The sequence below is a fragment of the Dendrobates tinctorius genome, unplaced genomic scaffold (assembly GCF_039654945.1).
Source record: "Dendrobates tinctorius isolate UK_male_01 unplaced genomic scaffold, ASM3965494v1 ptg000154l, whole genome shotgun sequence".
Lineage (NCBI taxonomy): Eukaryota > Metazoa > Chordata > Amphibia > Anura > Dendrobatidae > Dendrobates > Dendrobates tinctorius.
This window is the reverse complement of record NW_027361821.1, coordinates 17,410,900-17,434,992: the sequence shown is the minus strand read 5'-3', so window position 1 is coordinate 17,434,992 and position 24,093 is coordinate 17,410,900. Positions and strand designations below refer to the sequence as shown.

Here is a 24,093-nt window from a genome sequence, read left to right as displayed (position 1 = left end):
ACATCCTGAGCAGGAAGGACGTCCATCCGGGAGAATGGTGTCTGAACCAAGAGGTGTTCCAGGCTCTAGCCGCAAGATGGGGGGGACCCAGAAGTCGACCTGTTCGCGAATGCACAAAATACAAAGGCGGCGACCTATTTCTCCCTCAGTCCCACGTACGGAGCCCGAGGGACGGATGCATTTGCCCATCCATGGGTCTTCAGACTGGCCTACGCATTTCCCCCAATTCCGATGCTGGCAAGAACGTTACAAAAGGTCAGGGCAGACGGAGTCACGACGATCCTGGTGGCTTCCATGTGGCCAGGACGAAGCTGGTACAGCGCTCTGCTGGACATGGCCCAGGAAGGTCCCTTGCTTTTACCCCAGAAGACCGATCGACCTTTTTCAGGGTCCATTGCTACACCCGAACCCAGCCAAGCTATGTCTAGCAGCCTGGTTATTGAGGCCAACATTCTAAAGGACAAAGGGTTGTCGGATGAAGTAATCCGGACCCTTCAAAAAAGTAGGAAGCCGATAACGAATGCTATTTACGGGAAAATATGGGAAAAAATTTCCTCCTGGTGCCTCCCAAGGGTCCCTGACCCCGCCCATCGAAATATTGCCCAGATACTAGACTTCCTACAGAAAGGGTTAGATCTAGGGCTTACTCCGAGTACGTTAAAGGTGCAGGTATCTGCCCTTAGTTCCTTTTTTGACCAAGATCTAGCCAAACACCGCTGGGTCAAGCGGTTCATGATAGCAGCAGGCAGGATTCGCCCTTCGCTCCCTAGTCGGGTTCCCCCCTGGGATCTTAATTTAGTGCTCAATAGCCTAACACAGGCCCCGTTTGAGCCCCTGTCAGGAATCTCATTAAAAATGCTCACATTCAAAACAATGTTTCTTGTGGCAATCACATCAGCTAGACGGGTGGAGGAGCTACAGGCCCTTTCGGTACAGGAACCTTATCTCCTACTCAATTCAGACAGTATAGTACTACGCCTAGACCCCTCCTTTATGCCCAAGGTGGTGTCAGACTTTCATAGAAGCCAAGATATCGTGTTGCCCTCATTTTGTCCAAATCCTTCTAACCCGAAGGAAGCAAAATTTCATACCCTGGATGTCCGCAGGGTAGTTTTCCGTTACCTCGAAGCAACCAAGGATTAGAGAATCGATCAGAACCTGTTCCTTGAGTATTCAGGAAGAAATAAGGGGAAGAAGGCGGCAAAGAACACGATAGCAGGCTGGATCAAGCAGTCCATCTCTCTGGCATATTCTTCAAGACATCTCTCTCCTCCAGAGTCGTTAAAAACCCACTCCACTCGATCAGTCGCTACGTCTTGGGCAGCAAGAGGAAATACGTCTTTGGAGCAGATTTGCAGAGCGGTTACTTGGTCCTCTGTGCACACCTTTACTAGACACTATAGACTGGATTTCAATAGGGATCTGACATTTGGCAGACGCGTCTTACAAGCCGTAGTCCCTCCCTAATAAATTAACTTTGGCATGACTCCAAGGTGGCTGTCGTGGAAGGTGACTAGAGAAAATAGAATTAGACTTACCGGTAATTCGGTTTCTAGGAACCTTCCACGACAGCACTAATTTCCCTCCCTATATGATATATTTTCCTGATGATTCCTGCTCTACTGGCGGTAACTATTCATGCTAGTATGTTCAGAAAAAACACTGAGGTAGCAGGAAGGGGAGGGTTATTTAACCTCTTTGTGTTCCTGTCCCCTATTAGGGCGGGGAGACAACCTCCAAGGTGGCTGTCGTGGAAGGTTCCTAGAAACCGAATTACCGGTAAGTCTAATTCTATTTTTTTACAAAACAAAATAAAGAACAAAATAAGAAAATATTAATCCAAATAATACAAAAATAGTAAAAAAAATTACACATTTGTTATCGCTGCAGCTGTAGCCACCCAGCCTATAACGCTATGCCACTAGTTAACCCCTTCAGTGAACACCGTAAAAAATAAATAAAAAACTGCTTTATCACCATACCGCTGAACAAAAAGTGAAATAAAACACGATCAAAAAGATGAATGTAAATAAAAATTATATCTCTGAAAACGTCATCTGTGCCACAAAAAACAAGCCATCATACAGCTCCGTCAGCGAAAAAATAAAGTTATAGCTCTTGGAATAAAGCGATGCGAAAATAATTATTTTTTCTATAAAATAGTTTTTGTGTAAAAGCGCCAAAACTTGAAAAGCAATATAAATGTGGTATAGCTGTAATTGTACTGACCCGTAAAATAAAGCTGCCTTACCAATTTTACCATACACGGAAGGCTATTAAAAAAACAAACAAAAAGCAATTGCTGTTTTTTGTTCATTCTGTCTCCCCAAAATCGAAATAATAATTTACTATATAATTGTCTAATTCTGTCTGTCTGTAATAGAAATCCCGCCTCGCTGATTGGTCGCAGCTGTTAGGCCGCAACCAATCAGCAATAGTCGCTTAGTCGTCGTGGCAACACGGCCGCATCGCTTATTGTACAGGCACATTACAACAGTTAAGGCATCACTGCTGCGTCGCTCGTTACACAGGCACAGTCCTGTGCATATTCTAGAATACCCGATGTGTTAGAATCGGGCCACCATCTAGTAATAATAATAATAATAAATTGTATTTCTATTGCGCCGACATATTCCGCAGCAATTTACAGACGATAGACATTACAGCATAACAATAATCACATAGATCATAACAGATACCAAGAGGAATGAGAGCCCGGCTCGCAAGCTTACAATCTATGAGGAAAAAAGGGAGACAAGAAAGGTGGGTGGTAACAATTGCCCTGATTGTTTGGACCAACCATAATGTTAAGTGTGTAACAGTACAGACACAGAGGGCTAGTACATGCATAAAACATGTGGGAACATGATGCGAGGAACCTGGTTATGGTAAAGCTTTTGACTGTGCCACACAGGGATAGTTAGGTTAATGTGTTGAGGCGGTAGGCCAGTCTGAATAAATGCATTTTCAGGGCACGCTTAAAATTGTAGGGATTGGGGACTAATCGTATTGACCTGGGAAGTGCATTCCAAAGAATTGGCAGCATGTGAATAGTCTTGGAGACGGGAGTGGGAGGTTCTGATTATTGAGGGTGCTAACCTCAGGTCATCAGCAGAACGGAGGGCACGGGTAGGGTGGTAGACTGAAACGAAGGAGGAGATGTAGGGTGGTGCTGAGCCATGGATTGCTTTGTGGGTGAGGGAAGTAAGTTTGTACTGGATTTCTGGAATGGATGGGTAGCCAGTGTAATGACTGGCACAAGGTAGAAGCATCGGTGTAACAATTGGCAAGGAATATGATCCTGGCTGCAGCATTCAAGACAGTTTGGAGGGTGGAGAGTTTGGTAAGAGGGAGACCGATTAGAAGAGAGTTACAATAGTCCAGACGAGAATGAATAAGAGAAACCGTAAAAGTTTTTACGGAGTCAAAAGTAAGAAAAGGTCGAATTCTAGAAATGTTTAGAAAGCAATCAAAAAATGTCTTGTGCCCAAAAATGGTACCAATAAAAAAACTTCAACTCGTCCCACAAAAAAACAAGCCCTCAGATGAAATATACAAACATAGCTATCTAAATATGGGGATGCAAAAACTTGATTTTGCAGTAAAAAGCGTCTTTTAGTGTGTGACAGCAACCAAACATAAAAACCCGATTATAAATCGGGTATCGCTGTAATCACACGGACCTGAAGACTAAAGTTGTCTAATCGCTTATACCTCACAAGGAACGGCGTAAAAAATAAATAAAACCAATTCTTCACCTGCTGTTGATCTTTTCATTCTGCCTCCCAAAGATCGCAGTAAGACTCGGCTCACATTTATCCTGTGCGCTGCATTGAGCCCTTACACCGGGGTTTCTGTGTAAATCTCTGAAGTACCTGATTAAGACGGAACCCACAGAAGAAGATTTGCTATAAGGAGGCAGATGGAGTCACTGTGGACGCTGTCTGACCAGTGATTTGGCAGTATCTGACTTTTTGGGATTGCATAATAGTGCCATCGGCCACAGTTTTGTGCACTTCGGAAAATATGTACACCGCTGAACAGAGGCCAGACAGAGTCAAGAATAACTCTGCTGCATCATTATAGTGAATGGATCTCTCGGGGGTTTCATTTGAATCGGACATTCTGAGACTTAGATGGAAATCCTGAATCAAGTGCTCAGCGTAGAGAGTGCTGTATAAATGTGATCCTAAACATTATGTAAAATGTTCCAAATAAAAGCTTCAACTCAATCCACAAAAAAGCAAGTCTCCACTCAGGTCCCTTACCTGTCAATGGAAATATATGAGCTTCCATGTTACTGGTAGTGCAAGGCTCTGGAAAAGCGCTATAGCTCTTCACCCGCGAAAAGAAATTCAGCAAATTCTGCACTCCCAAATCCAAATGCCCCCTCCCTTCTGAGTCCCAGTGTGCCTAAACCACATTTGGTGTCCAAATGTTTAGCATTTCTGTAGTGATGAGAGCCCGCTTAATTTGCAGGTGCGTGTCTTCAGAAGCACGATCTGGGCATAATGTACGGGCACTACAAAGTACTGGGCACTACAATGGCAGTTTGCCATTTATTCACTTAACAGCATTCACTACTGCTTGTTTCTGGAAAACATCCATTGAGTCAAAAATCGTCATTACACCTGTAGATAAATTCCCAAAGGGGTATAATTTCCAAAATGGGGTCACTTGAGGGGGGATTTTGCTCTTCCAGCATTTGGGGGCTCTGTATATGGAGTCCGCAAATTATTCTAGGAAAATCTGCACTTCAGGAGGCAAATAGCGCACTGATGCTCCCGAGTCTAGCCGTGTGACTAAGCAGTACAGCCAGACAAGGGGTATTTCCAGGACGTCCACCTGACAGCACCATGGAGGACGTCCTCCTCCTCCTTACAGGGACAGGAAGCACACGAGAGGTTAAAGGTCACGTCCCACCCCCTCTCCCTCAGTGTTTTTCCTGTCCCTGCATGGAGGGACACACGAGAAGCTTACCGGAGGGGCTCAGGGGATCGTACGGCTAGTCCAAGCCTTCCCCTGTCAAGAGGTCCCGGGGCCGAAACTCTCCAGTGGGGAGTCCCTCTGCCCCAAAGGCCAGGAGCTGGACGACGCTCCTGGAGGGAGCCGTTCCTCCCTATGGGAGGCTCTCGGCTCCAAAAAACTCACCGCCACGGCAGGTGATGGTCGGCTCCCCGCAGGCGGCTGGCTGGGCGGGCACCGACGGACGACTGGCGCAGCGGCGCTGGGAGGCAGGAATGAGGCCTCCGCAGTCCGCCATAGCAGGCAAAGAGGCCGGAGTGGCAGTCCGCCGCAGACGGATGGGGGTTGGCTCCCCACGGCGGCAGGCCGGAGGAGGCCGCCATAGCCGCGCGCAGAGCAGGAAGTGGAGGAGGCGGCCTAGCGCGAGAGGCCGCGCGTCACATCCGGTGACGTCAGACGCCGGCCTTTGAATCCCGCGCGCGCTTCTGAAGCCACACAGCGCTCGCCACTAAAGCCACACAGCGCTCGCCTCTGGGGTCCACAGCGCGCACTCCTAAGGCACAGAGCGCGCTTCTGGAGATCCAGGGAGCACGCTTCGGAGGTCCATAGCTCCCTGCGGACCGCGCCAGGATGGAAGGGGTCGCTCCAGCAGGCGGAGGGGTAAGTGCGCATAGCGCAGACCACCCTCTCCCACCCATTACCCCAACCCAGATCTGAGTAGGTGCCCCTTCTGTATTAGGAGAAGGGAGCCCCGACAGAATCCCCCTTGGGGGCGAAGGACCCGGCAAAGGCCACCTCCAAATCGGTCAGATGCCCTGTATGCAGGGTAAAGCTGCCAGACGCATATAACAAGACCCTATGCGGACCCTGTACCTCAAGGGCCGTAGGCGAGGAACAGCCATCCCTCCTAGCCGAGATGAGATCGCTGATAAGGTCCAGACAGGACTTAATGTTCGGAGGACTGGTGGCCCGGAGACAGGTAGTGTTCCCTGTAAGTGAACACATCAAAACGATGGTCCAGGAGGGAAACCCGGGCATGGGAGGAAATTCCTAAAATAGATGTCCCAGTCGAAGAGCGTGGGAGACGTCGGCGGCTCTCATTAGGGCCAACATAGCAGCCACCTCGGTGGCCAGGTCTATGTTTTTGTGGATGGGGCAGTTGGAAGAGCACCTAACCAACAAGACCCCTAGATCAGACATCCTAGCATCCCTTCCGCTCATGAAATCGGCTACGGCATTCCTATCAGATGCGTCAGCCGAATCGGTAAGATTTGCAGCCAGAAACAGCTCCCTCTCCAACGCAGCCCGAAGAGCAGTCTGGCTCAAATCCTGGTCGGGGGACAACGCTTCAAAAACTAAGCTATGCGCCATCCCCTTCTCGGGCCTGAGGGTATTCGGGCCAGCCCTAGATAACATTCTAGAGCTGGTGTCTGATAAAAAGAAGGGATTCCCGGAGTAAAAACCCAGACGACCCCAGTCCTTTCGGAGAGGCTCCTTTTCTACGAGGCAGACCGAGTTCAGGGGTCGGGCAAGGTCCAGTAGAGGCTCCTATAAGGGCTCCTTCAGCCAGACCGGAAGGGACAGAGGTCCTCCATTCACATCAACCTCTAGATCGAGGAGGCAATGACGCCATAGGTATTGGGGGGAGACTTCGCCACTTCGCAACAAACTGGTCCCGAGTCACCCACAATCAGTGGGTCCTCGGAACCATCGCGGAGGGCTACAATATAGAGCTGTATTCACCTCCCCCCGAAAGATAAATTACCCCCACTGTCGTCCTGGAGGACTCCGCAATGTGGACGGATCTACAGGACATGGTAAAATCAAAGGTCATAGTACCAGTTCCCCCGTCAGAAAGAGGGAAAGGGCACTATTCGTCCCTGTTCTCGATCACAAAACCGTCTGGCGAGGCCCGTACCATCATAAACCTGAAACCACTAAATGCCTGGGTCAAGTACAAGAGATTCCGGATGGAATCGGTCCAATCCGCAACCCTCCTGATAGATCGGGATGCCGTCATGTGCACCCTAGACCTAAAGAAGGCCTACTACCAGGTCCCTATCCATCCCTCATCCCAGAGACTGCTAAGGTTTGCGGTCAGTTTACCAGCCCGGACCTGCCACTTCCAGTTCCAGTGTCTTCCATTCGGGTTGGCCTCAGCTCCCAGAATCTTTACAAAGCTGGTGGGAGAAGTAGTCTACCTGAGAGATCAGGGTATTGTGATCATACCCTATTTAGACGACTTCCTACTGGTGGCAAGATCCAGGGAAGCGCTCGTTCGCGACAAAACCGAGCAACTGCGGTAATGGAGTTCATTGGATGGGTGATCAATTGGGAGAAGTCGAACATCAGACCAGAAACCAGGAAAATATTTCTCGGGGTCCTCCTAGACTCAACTGACAGAATGTCCTGGCTACCCGAACAGAAGCAGAGGACTATTCAGACCAGAACCAGAGACCTGTTGAGACGTCAGTGCTCCCTAAGAGAGGCAATGGAGGTCCTGGGCCTCATGACGGCCTGCATCCAGTGCGTCCGATGGGCCCAATTCCACTCAAGATCACTGCAGAAAGAGATCCTTGCGAGGTGGGACAGAAGTCAGGCGTCGCTAGACAGACCTCTAAGGCTGCCAGAACGAGTAAGAGAGTCCCTTCGGTGGTGGACACGGTCCAGAAACCTTCAGGTGGGCGTATTTTGGACAGCCTCTCCATACGTGGTAGTCACCACGGACGCCAGTGTGTGGGGTTGGGGAGCCCACATAGAAGGGAAAATCTTCCAGGGGAGATGGCCAGTAGACATCAAGACCAGATCCTCCAATTTCAGAGAACTCTACGCGGTCTGGGAAGCGCTACGGCGGAACCGGTTGATACTAGAGAATCGTCATGTCCGTATACTATCCGACAATATGACGACAGTGGCATTCCTGAAGCACCAGGGAGGACCCAGACATCAACCACTACAGGACCTAGCGGGAAAAATATTCGCTTGGGCAGAAAGAACGGTCCGATCAGTGACCGCAGTACACCTAGAGGGTTCCCAGAACGAAGTAGCAGACTACTTGAGCAGACAACGGATCCTCCCGACAGAATGGGAACTGAACGAAGAGATCTTCAACCATCTCTGTCAGCGTTGGGGGACCCCCAGTATAGATCTCTTTGCAAGCCGAAAGAATTCGAAAGTCCCCAGATTCTATTCCCTGATTCCGATGGACCACCCAGAAGGTGTGGATGCCCTGAGTCAGACCTGGGGAGAATCCCTCTCCTACGCATTCCCGCCACTGGCCCTCATACCGACAGTGCTCAGGAAAATACGCGAGGACCACGCACGAGTGATGTTGATCGCTCCATACTGGCCAAAGAGAAGCTGGTTTCCCCTTCTAGGAGCCATGGCAGTCGGAAATCCAGTCGAGCTACCCCTGTGGAAGAACATCATCCACCAGGGCCCGATCTACCATCCGAACCCAGCAAGACTTCATCTATCGGCTTGGATCCTGAGAGGGACATCCTGAAGACAAAGGGATTGTCGGACCAGGTCATATCTACCCTACTGGCCAGTAGGAAACCGGTGACATCCGCAATCTATAGAAAGATATGGAAAAGATTCTGTCTGGAGGGTGGCAGGTCCGATCTCGTGGCAGGCACCCCTGACCTCCCTAGCATACTAAGTTTTTTGCAGGCAGGTTTTAATAAAGGCCTTAAGCCTAGCACGCTAAAGGTCCATATTTCAGCCTTATGCGCCTTCTTCGATTGCCAGCTAGCGGCTCATCCCTGGGTAATAAGATTTATAAAGGCCACGCAGCGCCTGCGCCCCACGATTAGGCAGCTCACCCCGCCGTGGGATCTGGGTCTGGTACTCAGGTCCCTCTGTACAGACCACTATGCCCTAGGGGAGAAAATAACATCTCTGCCCTCTCCCGTAAAACGGCCTTCCTAGTAGCCATTACCACGGCCAAAAGGATAGGGGAGATCCAGGCCCTGTCCACTAAGGACCCATATCTACAGATATGAGGGGATAGTATAATCCTAAGGTTAGACCCGACATTTACCCGAAGGTAGTCTCCTCAAAGAATCTAAACCAGGAGGTAGTGTTACCATCGTTCTGCGACAATCCCCGTAATAAAAAAGAACAGCGTCTTCACTCGCTGGATGTGAGGCGCGCGGTGCTAGACTATCTAGAAGCCACCGATAGCTGGCGCATTGACCCAAACTTGTTCATCCTTTTTGGGGGTAAAAATAAGGGGAAGAAAGCCTCTAAGGCGTCTATCGCGCGCTGGATTACCTCAGTAATCTCTGACGCCTACCAAGCCGAAGGCGTTAGCCCGCCAGGGTCCATAAAAGCCCACTCTACGAGGGCGGTATCAGCCTCATGGGCTGAACGGGCGGGGGCCTCGGTTGACCAAATCTGTAGAGCAGCAACCTGGGCCAATCTGAATACATTCTGCAAGCACTACAAGCTTGACGTGTTGGCTGGTCAGCAGACCGCATTCGGGAGAAAAGTTCTCCAGGCGGTAATCCCACCCTGAGGAGGTGCTTTGGTACTCTCCATGGTGCTGTCAGGTGGACGTCCTGGAAAATAGGTATTAGACCTACCGGTAATGATGTTTCCAGGAGTCCATCCTGACAGCACGGGTATTTCCCTCCCTGTTATGTTATGCTATGTTGTATTTTGATATGTCATATGCTGTAATATGATTGTTTCATTAAACTGTTACTAGCATCATCCACCTTGCGGTACTTGTTAAATCACTGAGGGAGAGGGGGTGGGACGTGACCTTTAACCTCTCGTGTGCTTCCTGTCCCTGTAAGGAGGAGGAGGACGTCCTCCATGGTGCTGTCAGGATGGACTCCTGGAAACATCATTACCGGTAGGTCTAATACCTATTTTCTATATTCAACAGAAATTGTGTGACAAATTGTGGTTCAATTTTTACCGATTTCCAAGTGAGAAAATGCAAAATCTGGAGTAAAAGCAAAATTTTGGTGGTAAAAATGTAATTATTTTTTCTTCACTGCCCAGTGATATAAAATTTTGTGACAAACCTCTGAGGTCAATATGATCACTGCACCACTAGGTTAATTCATTGAGAGGTGTAGTTTTTAAAATGGGTTCACTTTTATGGGAGAAGGTGTGCTGCCTTGGCACTTGGCCAATGTGACATGGCACCCTCAAACCAGTCCAGCAAAATCTGAACTACAATATGGCGCTCCTTATCAGCTTACTCAGAAGAAATTGCACAACAAATTTTGGGATGCAGTTTCTCCTGCCATCCTTGTGAAAATGAACAAAATTTTTCACAAAAACAACAATTTAGTGGGAAAAATATACACACTGTGTGCAGAATTATTAGGCAAATGAGTATTTTGATCACATCATCCTTTTTACACGTTGTCCTACTGCAAGCTGTATAGGCTTGAAAGCCAACTGCCAATTATGTAAATCAGGTGATTTGTATCTCTGTAATGAGGAGGGGTGTGGTCTAATGACATCAACGCCCTATATAAGGTGTGCTCAATTATTAGGCAACTTCCTTTCCTTTGGCAAAATGGGTCCGAAGAAAGATTTGACGGACTCTTAAAAGTCAAAAATTGTGAGATGTCTTGCAGAGGGATGCAGCAGTCTTGAAATTGCCAAACATTTGAAGCGTGATCACCGAACAATCAAGTGTTTCATGGCAAAGAGCCAACAGGGTCGCAAGAAGCATGTTGATAAAAAAAGGCGCAAAATAACTGCCCATGAATTGAGGAAAATCAAGCGTCAAGCTGCCAAGGTGCCATTTGCCACCAGTTTTGCCATATTTCAGAGCTGCAACGTTACTGGAGTATCAAAAATCACAAGGTGTGCCACACTCAGGGACATTGCCAAGGTAAGGAAGGCTGAAAAATGACCACCTTTGAACAGGAAACATAAGATAAAACGTCAAGACTGGGCCAAGAAATATCTTAAGACTGATTTTTCTAAGGTTTTATGGACTGATGAAATGAGAGTGACTCTTGATGGGCCAGACGGATGGGCCCGAGACTGGATCAGTAAAGGGCAGAGAGCTCCACTCTGACTCAGACGTCAGCAAGGTGGATGTGGGGTATTGGTATGGGCTGGTATCATCAAAGATGAACTTGTGGGACCTTTTCAGGTAGAGGATGGAGTGAAGCTCAACTCCCAGACCTACTGCCAATTTCTGGAAGACACCTTCAAGCAGTGGTACAGGAAGAAGTCTGTATCGTTCAAGAAAAACATGATTTTCATCCAGGACAATGCTCCATCACATGCATCCAAATACTCCACAGCGTGGCTGGCCAGTAAAGGTCTAAAAGAAGAAAAAATAATGACATGGCCCCCTTGTTCACCTGATCTGAACCCCATAGAGAACCTGTGGTCCCTCATCAAATGTGAGATCTACAGGGAGGGAAAACAGTACACCTCTCAGAACAGTGTCTGGGAGGCTGTGGTGGCTGCTGCACGCAATGTTGATTGTAAACAGATCAAGCAAGTGACAGAATCTATGGATGGAAGGCTTTTGAGTGTCATCGTAAAGAAAGGTGGATATATTGGTCACTGATTTTTTTTTTTTTTTTTTGTTTTGAATGTCAGAAATGTTTATTTCTAAATTTTGTGTTATATTGGTTAACCTGGTGAAAATAAACAAGTGAGATGGGTATATATTTGGTTTTTATTATGTTGCCTAATAATTCTGCACAGTAATAGTTACCTGAAAAAACAGATATCCTCCTAAGAGCCAAATCTAAAAAAAACCCACTCCAACTTCCAAAAATATTAAGCTTTGATATTTATGAGTCTTTTGGGTTGATTGAGAGCATAGTTGTTGTTCAATAATAAAAAGAATCCTCTCAAATACAACTTGCCTAATAATTCTGCACACAGTGTATATATTTCATATTTACAGATCAATGTTGTAAAATTCTGTTAAGCATCTGTGGGTTTAAGGTGCTTACCACACATCTAAATTCCTTGAGGGGTCTAGTTTCAAAATGGGGTCACTTGAAGGGGGTTTCCTTTCTTTAGGCACATCGGGGGCTTTCCAAACGTGACATGCTGCCTGCTAATGATTCCAGCAAATTTTGTATTCAAAAAGTCAAATGGCGCTCCTTTCCTTCCGAGCCCTGCTGTGTGCTCAAACACTCGCTTTCCCCCACATTTTGAGTATCGCCGTACTCAGGAGAAATTGCACAACAAATTGTTTAGTGCATTTTCTCCTGTTACCCTTGTGAAAATAAAAAAATTGGGGTCTAAAGTAATTTTTTTGTGAAAAAAGTGAAATGTTAATTTTTTTTTCTTTCCATATTGCTTCAGTTCCTGTAAAGCACCTGAAGTATACCCAAGTCTTATTCTCATGTGCTGTTGCTTAGCCCTATTCCTCCCATTTTGTATATGCTTTTTTCATTTTTATTGCCCAGTTGTAGTACTTTGCATTTTTCCCTGTTAAAAAACATTCTGTTAGTTGCTGCCCACTGCTCCAGTTTATTTATATCTTTTTTGAATCCTCTCTCTATCTTCTCTAGTATTAGCTATCCCTCCTAGCTTTGTGTCATCAGCAAATAGTATACCCTCAATTCCTTCATCTAAATAATTGATAAAGATGTTGAACAATACAGGGCCCAGGACAGAGCCCTGTGGTACCCCACTTGAGACATTCTTCCAACTGGATGTGCAGCTATTTACGACCACTCTTTGGGTCTGATCACTAAACCAGTTATGAATCCACCTATTGATTGCAAATATTTATTCCAAAGGGCGATTGATTGATTGATTTGCAGTTATTGTTCCAAAGGGCGTGCAGCCAAATATTAAGTTGAGGGTGCCAACAATGTTGGGTCTTTGTATGAAATTATATCCAATTTGCCTTTGTTTCTCTGTTTTTTGTGTTGCTCCAATACACACAAATGAAATAAACATGTGTATACCAAAACATGTGTAATTGCAATAATGATGTTACAGCTTGTCACACCACATTACCAGATGGAAACCCACTTGTGATGTCACTGCAGCTTACTGAAACCCATGTTTTGTCTCACAGAAGCTTTTCATACAGAAATCCTCTTGCGATGTCATCCATAGTTTTTGCAGTAGTTGATTTCCAGCTTCCAATTTAATGACGGCGGTGCAACAGCCACTGACCACATCTTGCTTAGTTCCAAAAAGTCCCACTACAGAATAATCTAACAGAAATAAGTAAACATAATTAAATGATGCCTCTGAAGAGGAGTGTAGCTATTATTTTATGAAAGCCATAAACTGTCCCCAAAAATACCACACAGCCTCAAGGGTGAGAATACAGCCGGAAGTTGATACTTTTTTTATATACATTTTGTTGGTAACTAAATATCTGGCATATTTTCTTATGTGGGGAAAATGTGGCATCAAAATGATAACAAATAATTACCATTTCATAGATACGATACTTTTACAGATTTTAACATTTGTTACTGTATTTTCTCTTTAAGCTAATAGCATATGACATATAATGCTGACCATGAGCCTGATAAGTATTCGGTTTCTTCTGTAGACCAGAAAGCTGATGGTTACCCTGGGGATGTGACTGCATCAAAGACCAGCAGCGTCAGCAATGCAAGAAGCATGGTGAACATCTATACAACCACAGAAAGTGAGTTTTTCAGGGATGAAAAACAGTTTGACACAGTCAGTATGGAAGTTTTGGTAAAGATAGGCTTGAACTTTCTTCTAGATTTTTGTATTGTCTCTTGAAAAGCCAGTTGTAGATCATCACAGCACAGTCCTAGCACTCATCTGTCCATGTACCTAGGAAACCAAGCGTTCAGTCCGTAATGTTGGCTTTGCTTCACAAAAGTACTGTTTGTTCATCCACATCCTTTTTCTGATACAAGTTGTGGAGTCGAGTGTAAAATAGATTTCTTCGAGGTCTTTGTTCTTCTATAAAAAACTGTTGACAGCTTGTGAAGGAGAAGACACTGATGGAAACGGCATGGAAAAATGTTCTGCATCCGTAAGCACATATTCTCGTACTTGCTGGAACTCTTTAGATTTGGATGTGTTTCCTGAGGTGCAAGGTCTTCTCATTTTGCGAAAAGTATCAAAAAATTAAAAGGGTTTAATAATACGCTATTGGTCACTTTTAGCACTAATCTGTTTAGGATGGACACAGAAGAGTTAAAAACATAGATGACAACAGATTAAAGAAGTGCACCTTTAGATATATTTTACTATATCACAGGGAATCTGTCAGTAGGATCACCCCTCCTAAACCGTCTATATGAACATGCAGGTCATAGTAAGCTGAGTACAAAGATACCTTGATATCTGGAATTTGATGTATTACTCCAGAGAAATACACGTTGTTCTGATATCTCCTTCTTATATGTGAATGAGCTGTTAAGATCTATGGGCCGGGCATAGATTTCCCGGAGAATTTGCCAGCAGGGATTATTGTAAATGACTGTAGGCATTACCAGGGTGAGACATGTAATGAATGACAGTCTGCTTTCCTGATCTACCTGTCTTACACGTGACCCTGAAGTGCAGCATAAAATCAAGTGAACACCTTTTCCATGGACTAGTTTAGGTGTGAATCCATATTAAAATGGGAAAATCAAGCAATGCTGAGTGACTTAGCATGGCTATCAGTGTTGGAGAAGGGGCCATTATTTAGAAAAATTGCCAACTGTGTGGATTTCGTTTTTCTACAATGGTGTTGAGAGTATGCCAAGAATGGTGTGATCAAGGAAAAACAGGCAGCGGATGACCAGACCAGGTCGAGTGCCATTTCTGTCCGTAGGGAAACTGAAAAACAAGACTGTGGGGCAAAAGAGTGTAAAAAAGTGGATCACTGAGCAGTGGAAAAACTTTGCTTGCTTAGATGAATCCAGATTTCTGTTGCAGTGTGCTGATGGGAAGGTCAGAATTTGGATTACGCAGCATGAATCCTTCCCGTCTGATGTTATCAGTTCAGATTGGTGGAGGTGGAGTAAAGGTACCGTCACACATAGCGACTCACCAGCGATCCCAACAACGATATCAACGTGTCTGGATCGCTGGTGAGTCGCTACATGATCGCTGGTGAGCTGTCAAACAGACAGCTTCACCAGCGATCAGCACCAGCGACGCCGAACGCGCAGCGTCGCTGTGAACTTTAGTTACCAGTGCGCTGATGCAGGGAGCTGGTAACTAAGGTACACATCGGGTATCTAAGGGACGTGCGAAACCACAAGTTTTTCTTGCTCCCTGGCAATTACTTTGCCCAAATCTTAATCCTATTTACCCTCTCTGTGACTAGACACAGTAGACCTCATCCATGTGGCCACGGCAGACTCTATGCAGTTCTAATGGCCAAAAGAGGTGAAACGCCCTACTGGATGGGTGTCCCTAATAAAGTGGCCATTCGGTGTAGACTCAAGGGCAGCCGCAGCATATGGAGAAACTTGTCAATCACCTGGAATAAGGTGGGGAGAAGATGGTCGGCGACCACAGGTCTCTCTCTATAGTCCCCGGCCAACTTTTCAAACTTTTTTTTTTCTAAGGTGCAGCACCATTTCAGAACAATCCTGCAGCCAGGCTTTGATTCATGCTGCCTGTTGTTCAAACAGCATGAATCTAGTAATTATTTTTAAAAATGATTCTCTGCATCACATTGTCCTATGTAGACATGTTCTGCTGATGACAATGATTTTCCACACACACAGAGCAATCATGTAAATGGAAGTGTGGTCAGCCTGTCTACATAGGCTATTAAACGACTGTCGATAGATAGGCTTGCATGTAGCCGAGCCACGGTTGTTTAATTGCCGCTGTTGGCCAGTGTAAATGCAGCCCTACATTGGACCTTGTAGGAAACTGGCTTTAGTAAAATTGTTTCCCCTTTTCTCACTATAACTAAAGTAATGAAAAGTTCTGACTTCTCTCTCTTTTATTAGAACATTGGGTGATATGATCGTTCCATGTAACCTTCTGATATCATTAATATAATATATACATTTCTTGAACAGATGTCACAACTATTTTAAATCTAAAAATGTTTGTAAAATAGTTGGACTTACTCTTTAGTAGATGTTATTTTTTATTAGATGTTTGCTACTATGTACACCTTTTTTTGGCGTTCCTACTGTAGGAATGGGTATGCTACAAGAATTGTAGACTTTGTATAGGAGAACTCACTTTGCTTTATTAGGGTTTTTGCATACAATGTCTTTTACAGTCGGATCCAGCCTAGAACCCACCTGAAAAAGCACTTAAAAAAGGGCTAAAAGAATGAACATATGCATAGCGTTGTAAAGACGACTTGCTGTGCACAATATCCGCCTTTGGCTCATTCTTCTGTCGGCTTTTGTTTGGAGGCTTCCACTATGTTATATATGGAATTTTAAAAAATTGCTGGCATGATAGCTGCAGCAGAAGAGATAAGAAAACACTCCTCAAGGAAAACACAACTAACATTTTCCTAAAGTGTCTTCTGCTTCAAAAATGATGCGTGAACCTCCACCTCTAAAAGACGTTGTGTGCACATGCCCTTAGGCTATGTTCACACGTTACGTTTTTGCTGCATTTTTTTCTCCATCGCCTCATTGGAGGACACAGGACCATGGGTGTTATGCTGCTGCCACTACTAGGGGGCTGACACTAAGTAGACACAAAAGATTAGCTCCTCCCCTGCCGTATATACCCACACGCTGGTTCCAGCTGAGCCAGTTCATGCTTAGTGTCTGTAGGAGGCACATATGTCTGATATTCAGACCATATTTTTATTTTTTATTATTCAGTTTTCAAGGATTATAGGGGGAGACGGGCTACGATCTCCCCAAAGCAATAACAGGTGGGAACGTGGATTGTCGCCTCCATGTACCCCCTCCTGCTTCGTTGACTATGGTATGCCTGAGGTCTTTTTTTTTTTTTTTTTATACTCGTGACGAGTCCCTTCAGGGCACCGTTCTCCCCACACCAACAACAAACAGGAACATGGAGTGTCGCCTCCATGTACCCCCTTCTGCAGCCAGGCTTTTTACTGCCCGACCATCGGCCCTGTCCCATCCTGGAAGAGTTAACTCCTAGGATGTCCAGAGGCACTTGCTTGAGTTCTTGCAGCCCCCACTGCATCACCACTGCTAAAACAGCGGTGGTGGAAGGAAGCGGACGGTCCCTCTCCACCTCTGTTAAAGGGATGGTGGGTGGAGGGCTCCATGCACCGTCCACGCTACTGCAGCTAACCTATAGCAGAGAAGTCCGGGCCCTGTGATCCTCTCCGACAGTTTCATTGGCATCTTACACTGCAGGTAATTGGGGACCCAGGTCTCAATCTGCAGGAGGGCTCCTGTAGTGCGCACCCGCTATCCCCCAGGGCAATTCCTTTCCCCCCAGCCGCACTTCGGCCGATGCCTAAAAATTTAGGCCGCAATCCGAATCTCCGCCCACTTGCTCGCATCACGCCAGCAGCTCCGCCCATGCACTTGGCGCTTCTCGCTCAGCGTGAGACCGCCTTCTGGTATGCCTGGCGGCCATTTGTTTTCTTCCGGCCGCCTCTCTACACGTGCAGCTTCCACTGCACACGGTGATTTCCCTGGGCGGCATCTTACACTAGACAATTCCCTGCAGACAGTTTCATCATCCGGCCGGATTCCTGCTTGAGTGGCCTGCTCAGTGCAGCACAGGGACACCGGGAGGACCATTCTCACAGGGCCACAGGACCTGGGAAAGATCTGAGCTGCGATACACCCATTGGCCCTTCTCTGCAGTATTCCCTGGGGCTTATTAGCCATGATCCTCTCTATTGGGACATATTAGCAGGATCAGGGACATACTTGGGTATAACATGTCACTCTCCAAGACATCCAGGAAGGCTAACAAAACACACACAGTGTTTTTCACCTCATGTACCACCTGCCAGACTGCGTTTCCACGGGACAGAGTGTGCCACTCTGCAAGGCCTGTGATCCCGAATGCGCTCAGGAGCCCTCCGCCACTACCGACCCAAGTGTACCTAGCCTCCCTGAGTGGGCTTCGTCACTGTCTGTCCGTGGCTTCACTAGCTAAATCGATTTGAGTCCCTCCAAGATCGCTCCACAGGTCGGGGCATTCGTCTGCCTGTCTTAGAGGGTTCCTCTACCTCACGGGAACTGTCGGTCAGCAGGGGCTGTTCTCAGTCACAAAAAATACACAGGCATCTAGAAAATGGACCCATTGCATGTCTCCCGGCCCTTCTTGCGCCTCGGCATCCGTGAGCTCCCTTTCTCGCTCCCCATCACCCGGGGTTCGCAGTGACTAGGACTCTGAGTACGAGTCAGACGTGCCCGTCGACCTAGACTCGCCGGATTACCAGATGACTGTGGATTCTCATTGAGTCTGTCAACCAGAATTTGAAGGTTGATGAAGACTCTATTTCTGCCCCAGGTTACACGGTGTACTTCAAGAGGACCAAACACCCTCATAGAGTTTTCTCCAACCATCCTGAATTTCAGGACATAGTCCGGCGGCATAGGGAGCGACCGGACCAACGCTTCACAGGTCAGAAACTTCTTGAGGCGAGATACCCTTTTTCATTGGATCTGTGGAAGGAATGAGCCGAATCCCCTCCAGTTGATCCACCTGTATCTTGCCTGGCCACCAAGACCCTCCTGTCCTTACCAGATAGATCCTCCATTAAAGAACCCAAAGAATCTTGCCCGCTCAGTTTTTGAAGCATCGGGCTCGGCACTCTCTCCTTCTTTTGCTGTGACGTGGGTAGCTAAAGCTATGGTTTCTTGGGCAGATACTCTGACCAGAACCATTCAGGATATTAACCTTTCCCAGAAGGCAGCGGATCTGGCCAACCAGATTTCTCTGGCCGGGGACTATTTGGTGCACGCTTCTCTGGACGTGCACCAAATAGCAGCAGAGCGGCAATGCACGAGGTGGAACCCATTCTCCGTTGGTCCGAGAGGAACCACTCTGTCTTCTCAGCAGTGCACATTCCGAGTCTCGCCAAGTTCATAGCTCAGTCCCAGGGTCCAGAGGCCATTGGGGCGGATGCACTGGTCCTTCCGTGGCATCAGTTTCGTCTTCCGTATGTGTTTTCCCCCGCTCTCGTTACTCCCGAGAGTCATCAGGAAGATCAAGGCGGAAGGAGTTCCAGTGATCCTAGTCGCTCTGGACTGACCGCGCCGGGCATGGTACGCGGAGCTGGTGCAGCTTGTTGTCAACGTTCCCTGGCGACTACCAGTTCGACCAAACTTATTCTCCCAGGGCCTGGTTTATCACCAGAACTCAGGGACCCTGTGTTTGATGGCATGGCCGTTGAATCCTGGGTCCTAACTCAATCTGGATTCTCCGAAAGAGGTGATTTCCTCCATGATTGAAGCTCGGAAGCCTGTATTAGCACGCATCTATCACCGCACCTGGAAAACTTTATTTGCATGGTGCAGAGACCACAGTCATCTTCCTGTTGTCTTCTCCATTCCCACCATCTTAGAGTTTCTTCAGACCATTTTGGAATCAGGCCTAGCGCTTAGCTCTCTCAAGGGCCAGATCTCTGCCTTATCTGTTTTGTTCCAGCGCAGAATCTCTTCCAAGCTGCAGTTGAGGACGTTCATTCAGGGGGTCTCCCATGTGGTGCCCCCTATAGAACGCCGTTGGATGCCTGGGACCTTAACTTGGTCCTGGGGGTTTTACAAGAGTCTCCCTTCGAGCCACTGCATTACATCTCTCTGACTCACCTTTCATGGAAGGTTACTTTTCTTGTTGTGGTGACGTCAGTCAGACTGGTTTCATAGCTAGCCACCCTGTCCTGTCGAGCTCCTTTCCTAATTTTCCACCAGGACAAGGTGGTTCTCAGGCCGTTCCCGTCCTTTCTGCCCAAGGTGGTTTCCTTCTTTCACCTTAACGAAGACATTGTCCTGCCCTCATTTTGCCCGGCACCAGTATACCATGTTGAGCTGGCTCTTCACATTCTGGATTTGGTGAGAGCTCTCAGATGGTATGTCTCATGTCCTTTCGTAAGACGGACACTTTGTTCATCCTTCCTGAGGGTCACAGGAAGGGACTTGCTGCTTCAAGGTCCACAATAGCCATGTGGATATTCTCAGCTATTCAAGAGTCTTACTGCCTCAGGGGCCAGCCTATCCCAGAGGGGATTAAGGCACACTCCACTCGGTTGGTGGGGGCTTCTTGGGCCATTCGGTACCAGACATGGGCGGAAAAGGTTAGCAAGGCTGCGACTTGGTCCAGTCTGCACATCTTCTCGAAGCACTACAATATTCATACCCAGGCTTCCGAGGATGCCGGCCTGGGCAGACGGATCTTAAAGGTGGCGGTAGCGCATCCCTAGACAGTTGGTAAGTGGATTTGATTTGCTCTGTCGGTTACCCACCCAGGGACTGCTTTAGGAGGTCCCATGGTCCTGTGTCTCCCAATGAGGCAAAGGAGAAACAGGAATTTTTGTGTACTCACCGTAAAATTCTTTTCTCCGAGCCAATCATTGGGGGATACAGCACCCACCTTGTTAGCCTGAAGGTTTGTGTATTTTCTTTGGTTTGACATTTCGTACCTTCGTATAACGTTCGTCTGGAGCCAGCGTGTGGGTGTATACTGCAGAGGAGGAGCGAACTTTTTTGTGTTTACTTATGCTGCTGCCCATAGGAGGCTGACACTAACACCTATGGTCCCGTGTCCCCCAATCAGTAGCTCGGAGAAAAGTATTTTTTGGTGAGTACACAAAAATCCCTGTATTTCAGCAGGCAAAACCTACTCTCTTGGCAGTAAAGAAGTTACTTACAAAAAAGCAGGTTTTTCTGCGTTTTTGTTGTGTCTTGTGCATGCTGATAAAGTTTGCAATTTCCTTAAGGTTTTTGCACCAAAAATGCAGCAAAACCCTGATACCTTTTGTTTTTTGCTCCATTTTTCACTTAATAATTTCGCTTTCTAAGGGTGACAAAATGCTGAAAAAGTGACATGCTGCAGTTTGCAAAAACGCAGCAGATTTCAAATTGTCAGGAAAAAAATAAACCAATGTGTGTGCATGAGATTTCTCAAATCATAGCTTTCGCTGGTACTGTAAAGCTTAAAATTTGCAAAGAAAAAAAAAACCTTCCAGGATTTTTTTTTTCAGAAAAGCTGCATGTTAGTAGATCATGTGAAGAAAAGAGGAAAACAAATGTAGTATGGCCATGTATTAAGGCACAACTAAGGCCACATCGGTATAAGATGTTGCCAGTTTGATGTGTCATCTTTGTTTCTCAAGGTTATGTCTATCACTATTATTTCCTTCTTTTGTTTCTCTAAGCATATAACAAGCCGAACACATTAAGTCACCAACTTCTGGAACCGGACCGTGCCAAGGAGCTGAGCAAATCCACGCCTGCCCTGCATTCTGAAGTAAGAGCAAAAATAGGCCAGAACCGTTGTATAGCGGCTATAGTGTAGCCGTCATCGCTACATTTATGATCAGTCCTGCAAATTCTCTTGATACTTAATTTTCATTTTTCTCAGTAAAGTTTTTGTCTGTTTTTGGTTTTAGACTGAATCTGACACAGCCTCAGAAGTCAGCTTCAACTTTAAAAGACACAGGAAGACCCTTAGCAGCGGCAGTAACTCCTCTGACATGGCCTCAGTATCTTCTGTAAGTACCTTCTAAAGACCAGTGCAACCAGTGTCCTTGCAGATGAGATATGTCCGGATTCCCAGAACAGCTCTGTAATATTCTGCTTTATAGGGGTATCGGCCTTTCCTTAGCTTATGCCATCACTTTCATGTTCTCTTTCTTTGTTTATGTGTCTGATGTATTCTTTACAGGTTGATAATAATAATTGTATTTATGTAGCACCAACATATTCGGCAGCATCTTACAATTCACGTATTTACCATACAAATGAACCATGAGTATGTCATTATCACATAATGGAAGGGAATATCAAGGACCACATCTGTGTAAGGAACATACCATGCCAATCCATTTTCAATGTCGGGTATAGGGCTTTATGGTACGGCTGACATGTAATGAGGGTTTAGTGAACCATGTGTTTGGCAATCAGATTCAGAAATGAAAAAGTAAATGTAGATATGATTACTCACTTTTACTCCAGACTTTTCCTATGCTTCCTAACAAGGTAATCCTTGTTTTCCTAAAATGATGGTTATTGATGGGTTATGGTGTTTGTGATAATGCTGATAGTGTCTCGCTGTGTCATAGAATCATAGAATCGCAGAGTTGGAAGGGACCTCCTGGGCCATCTGGTCCAACCCCCTGCTCAAAGCAGGATTCGCTAAATCATCCCAGTCAGATGTCTGTCCAGCCTCTGTTTGAAGACTTCCATTGAAGGAGAACTCACCACTTCTCGTGGCAGCTTGTTCCATTCATTGATCACTCTAACTGTCAAAAAGTTTTTTCTAATATCTAATCTGTGTCTCCTCCCATTCAGTTTCATCCCATTGCTTCTAGTCTTTCCTTGTGCAAATGAGAATAAAGTTGATCTTCTACAATGTGACAGCCCTTTAGATATTTGTAGACAGCTATTAAGTCTCCTCTCAGTCTTCTCTTTTGCAAACTAAACATTCCCAAATCCTGCAACCTTTCCTCATAAGACAGGGTTTGCAGACCGGTCACCATTCTGGTCGCTCTTTTCTGAACTTGCTCCAGTTTGTTGATGTCTTTTTTTTAAAATGTGGTGCCCAAAACTGGACACAATATTCCAGATGAGGTCTGACCAAAGAGGAGTAGAGGGAAATAATGACTTCACGTGATCTAGACTGTATGCTTCTGTTAATACATCCTAGAATTGCATTTGCCTTTTTTGCTGCTGCATCACACTGTTGACTCATATTCAGTCTGTGATCTATTAGTATACTCAAGTCTTTTTCACATGTGCTGTTGCTTAGCCCTATTCCTCCCATTCTGTATATGCTTTTTTCATTTTTATTGCCCAGATGTAGTACTTTGCATTTTTCCCTGTTAAAAACCATTCTGTTAGTTGCTGCCCACTTCTCCAGTTTATTTATATCTTTTTGAATCCTCTCTCTCTCTTCTCTAGTATTAGCTATCCCTCCTAGCTTTGTGTCATCAGCAAATTTAATCAGTTTACCCTCAATTCCTTCATCTAAATCGTTGATAATGATATTGAACAATACTGGGCCCAGGACAGAGCCCTGTGGTACCCCACTTGAGACATTCTTCCAGCTGGATGTGCAGCCATTTACGACCACTCTTTGGGTCCGATCACTAAGCCAGTTATGAATCCACCTAACAGTTGCCTTGTCCATTCCATACTTAGTCATTTTTTCAATAAGGATTGTATGAGATACTTTGTCAAATGCTTTGCTGAAGTCAAGATATACTATATCTACAGCATTTCCTTGATCCACCCAATCAGTGATTACATCATAGAAGGAAATTAAGTTAGTCTGACATGACTTATTAGTTACAAATCCATGCTGACTCTGTTTAATCACTTCATTCTTATCCAGGTGCTGACATACATGTTGTTTGATAATTTGCTCAAAGATCTTTCCTGGTATAGAAGTCAGACTCACCGGCCTATAGTTGCCTGGGTCCACCTTCTTCCCCTTTTTGAAGATAGGAACAACATTTGCTCTTCTCCAGTCTTCTGGGACTTCACCTGTTCTCCAAGAATTTTCAAAGATTATGGAGAGGGGTTCAAAAATTTCTTCTGCTTTCTCCTTCAGTACTCTGGGGTGTAATTCATCTGGACCTGGAGACTTGAATTCATTTAGGTTAGCTAAGTGTTTCCTCACTATATTTCTGTTTATAGATATCCTGGAATCTTCTATTCCCTTAATGGGACAGTGAAGAACAGTTGATGTTACATTTCCTTTCTGAGAGAAAACAGATGCAAAATAGGAATTTAAAAGTTCGGCCTTCTCAACATCCTGTCTTACCATTTCATCATTTTCATCCTGTAAAAATCCTATAGCATCTTTGACTTTTCTTTTACTTTTGACATATCCCCAAAATCCTTTATTGTTGCTTTTGACATCTCTTGCAGGCCTCAATTCATTGTCAGCTTTAGATAATCTGATTTGTGCCCTGCAGGTTCTGCAGACAGCATTATATTCTTCTTTAGATATGCCTCCCTCTTTCCATTTTATAAACATTTTTTCTTCCTTTTTAGCATGTGCTTAAGTTCTGTGTTCATCCATCCTGGCTTCCTTAAATGCTTCCTA

General features: G+C 45.9%; 1 protein-coding gene across 3 annotated transcripts in view; it reads left to right on the top strand.

Moving 5' to 3' along the window:
- LOC141050927 (synaptotagmin-like protein 2) overlaps positions 1-24,093 on the top strand; it is a 174,986-nt gene that overhangs the window by 134,950 nt on the left and 15,943 nt on the right. For all 3 annotated transcript variants that reach the window (XM_073547633.1, XM_073547635.1, XM_073547634.1), the window contains exons 8-10: positions 13,484-13,582; positions 21,200-21,291; positions 21,434-21,535. In XM_073547633.1, coding sequence (XP_073403734.1) covers positions 13,484-13,582; positions 21,200-21,291; positions 21,434-21,535 — 293 coding nt within the window. The remainder of the gene's footprint in view (positions 1-13,483; positions 13,583-21,199; positions 21,292-21,433; positions 21,536-24,093) is intronic.